The following is a 2,597-nucleotide window of genomic DNA, read 5'->3' on the forward strand; positions in this document are numbered from 1 at the left end:
AATATGTTTAATGTGCAAGTTAGGGCTAGTTAGCAAATGAATATGTTTGATAAATATCCTTTATAGGAATTAGCACATAAAACAGTAAGCAAACAATAAAAAACATACAACTAAAAATACAATCTAATAATTTTTATAATTATAGATAAAAAAATAACACTAGTAATTGCAGCTAATTTTTTTTCATTTCATATTAAACCTTATTTTCCTGGCAATACATAAACTAATTCATTCCAAAACAAAACTCATAATACACCTTTTTTCACTTCTAACCATTTTCAGCCACTAATTCTGAAATTTGCTTCTATTCTAGCCAAACTTTGAGATTTTACAATTGCTCCCCAGATCATATGTAAGTAACCCTGACTACAGCACAAATGTGAGTAGTATATAGAGTTATCTACTTATAACAATGATCTTTGAATGAGTGATGTTGATAAATTTCTTTCTGACAGGCTGTTAATAAACAATAAAAAGAAGAATTACATAAGGAATAATGTTATTATACACTTTTGATGTTAATCCATCTTTCCTAAATATTTTCAATTTAACATAATAACCTAGTATAAAAAAAACATAATCAGACGAGTCACAATACTTGCCTTGCTTGATAAGGAAAGTACATCAAAACTGTTTCCAAATTAATAATATTTTTATTTAGATTTCATAAAATAAAGTTAGCAAAATTATGTAAATTACATCCAAATAATCTATTGTTAAGCCTGAACCAGTGTCTGAATATTTTGCTTTTGAAAACCAAAATGAGTGCTTGTAATTTAAGCCTAATCCAATTAACAGCAGTTTCCAGTAAGTATCTGAATTAAATGCAAGAGAATTTCAACTCACAGAAAGAACACTTTCTACTTCCAAAAAGTGATGCAGCATAGCCTTGGCACCAGTGCGTTGCCAGTCCATAACTTGATAGAGGGCATCACTGTCTTGAACGTGAATGGGAACTAGTGGAAACTCTGCTAGACCCGGCATTAACAATGTCATGTCATGAGGCTCTGCAAAAATAAAGAGTTAATAAAAAATTCAGTATAATACATATTCATTGAGAATTTTGTTGCACTGAAAAAATATAAACTATCAATTCCTTCTTATCAAACAAATATAATTTCAGTCTGATAAATAAAAAAGTTCAATAGACAATATTTTGAAATGTATAGTTTCAACAGAAACTCATTTATATAAATCTCCTCTTATATAGGAAAAAAACTTTCTCTCAGAAAAACTTTGAAAAGGAAAATAAAAATCAGTTTAACTTTGCCATTATTGTGAACTGTATATTTTAGTTATAATTACTGCTACATTTTTATGAGGTTAACAAATAGCAGTTTTAGCTTGGCCTATTTTTATGAATGATTTGTTTAGCCAAAGTGGTTATCCACTTGTACTGCATCAGTTTAACTTTGCCATTATTGTGAACTGTATATTTTAGTTATAATTACTGCTACATTTTTATGAGGTTAACAAATAGCAGTTTTAGCTTGGCCTATTTTTATGAAAGATTTGTTTAGCCAAAGTGGTTATCCACTTGTACTGCATCAGTTTAACATATCTCAAATATTTAATAAATCTGTACACATGTTTCAAGTAAAAAAGCACACACAACTTTTAATAATCATTGTAGGTTAGTTAAAAAGATAAACTTACTATGAGCAGACTGTAGGGCTATCATAGTTGGTCCTCGCTTCTCATCTTGATAGGTAGAAAGGTGGCGCTGAAGTTGACGGTAAACTTGTCGAACATCCGTTTCTGTACGGACTTCAAACTGAAATCCACTATCAGGCAGCAAAGTTTCATCTGTGCCGTGAGAAATTCTGTAAAAAATCAGCATTTTTCCTCAACAATGTTTTGTCAAAGGGTTGATTATTGAGCTGTAGTGCTTGAGTTCTGTAATCCACGTGGACAAATCGTCTAGTTCTCAGATATCCTGAGAAAAAGCATTTCACATGGCACTCTGCAAATGATCTTTTCACGATTCATGTGGAAACCAAAGCTTTACATATTACCAAATATTTCAATAGAAAGTCACAATCACACAAACCCAGATCAAAGTAACACTTCATAACAAAATAAGAACTCATTAAACTTGAAATACAAAAATGTAGAAACTAAAGGAAAGAAAACAGTAACTAGCTGGTTAAGTTACAGGCTTTGTTTTCTAGAAATGAAACTTGTTTAACAGAAAGTTCAGGTAGAGATGACTGTGCTCGGTTCGAGACTGGTGTGGACTACATCTGCTTTAGCTGTTTGTAGACATTGTTTTGAGATTCTAGAAGATTAAAACATCATCCAAAAGTTTCTAAGGAAGAAGCAGTCCACACAAGTGTCCAATTAAGTTTTATAACTGCAGGATACAATTATCACTAGATGTAAAAAACAAAAGTTTTACTAAAAGTCTACGCTAAAAGACACAGAAATCTATTAAATCTATATACATGTTGAAATTAAGTAAAGATTTAATCATTTTTCTTTCAATAAATAATATCAAACTATGACTGACAGAGAATTATACAAGCAGAAAATAAAAGTTAAATAGTTATTGTTTCAATAAATATTGTTAAACTATCTTTGAAGAAAACAATTCTAGC

General features: G+C 30.2%; 1 protein-coding gene across 1 annotated transcript in view; it reads right to left on the reverse strand.

Moving 5' to 3' along the window:
* Positions 1–2,597, reverse strand: part of LOC106471770 (DNA polymerase epsilon catalytic subunit A-like) — a gene marked incomplete at its 5' end in the record, with an annotated part of 43,591 nt that overhangs the window by 13,720 nt on the left and 27,274 nt on the right. The window contains 2 exons of the mRNA XM_022400386.1: positions 847–1,007; positions 1,657–1,823. Of these exons, the coding sequence (XP_022256094.1) occupies positions 847–1,007; positions 1,657–1,823 (328 nt within the window). The remainder of the gene's footprint in view (positions 1–846; positions 1,008–1,656; positions 1,824–2,597) is intronic.

Source organism: Limulus polyphemus, unplaced genomic scaffold (genome assembly GCF_000517525.1).
Source record: "Limulus polyphemus unplaced genomic scaffold, Limulus_polyphemus-2.1.2 Scaffold4844, whole genome shotgun sequence".
NCBI classification, from domain to species: domain Eukaryota; kingdom Metazoa; phylum Arthropoda; class Merostomata; order Xiphosura; family Limulidae; genus Limulus; species Limulus polyphemus.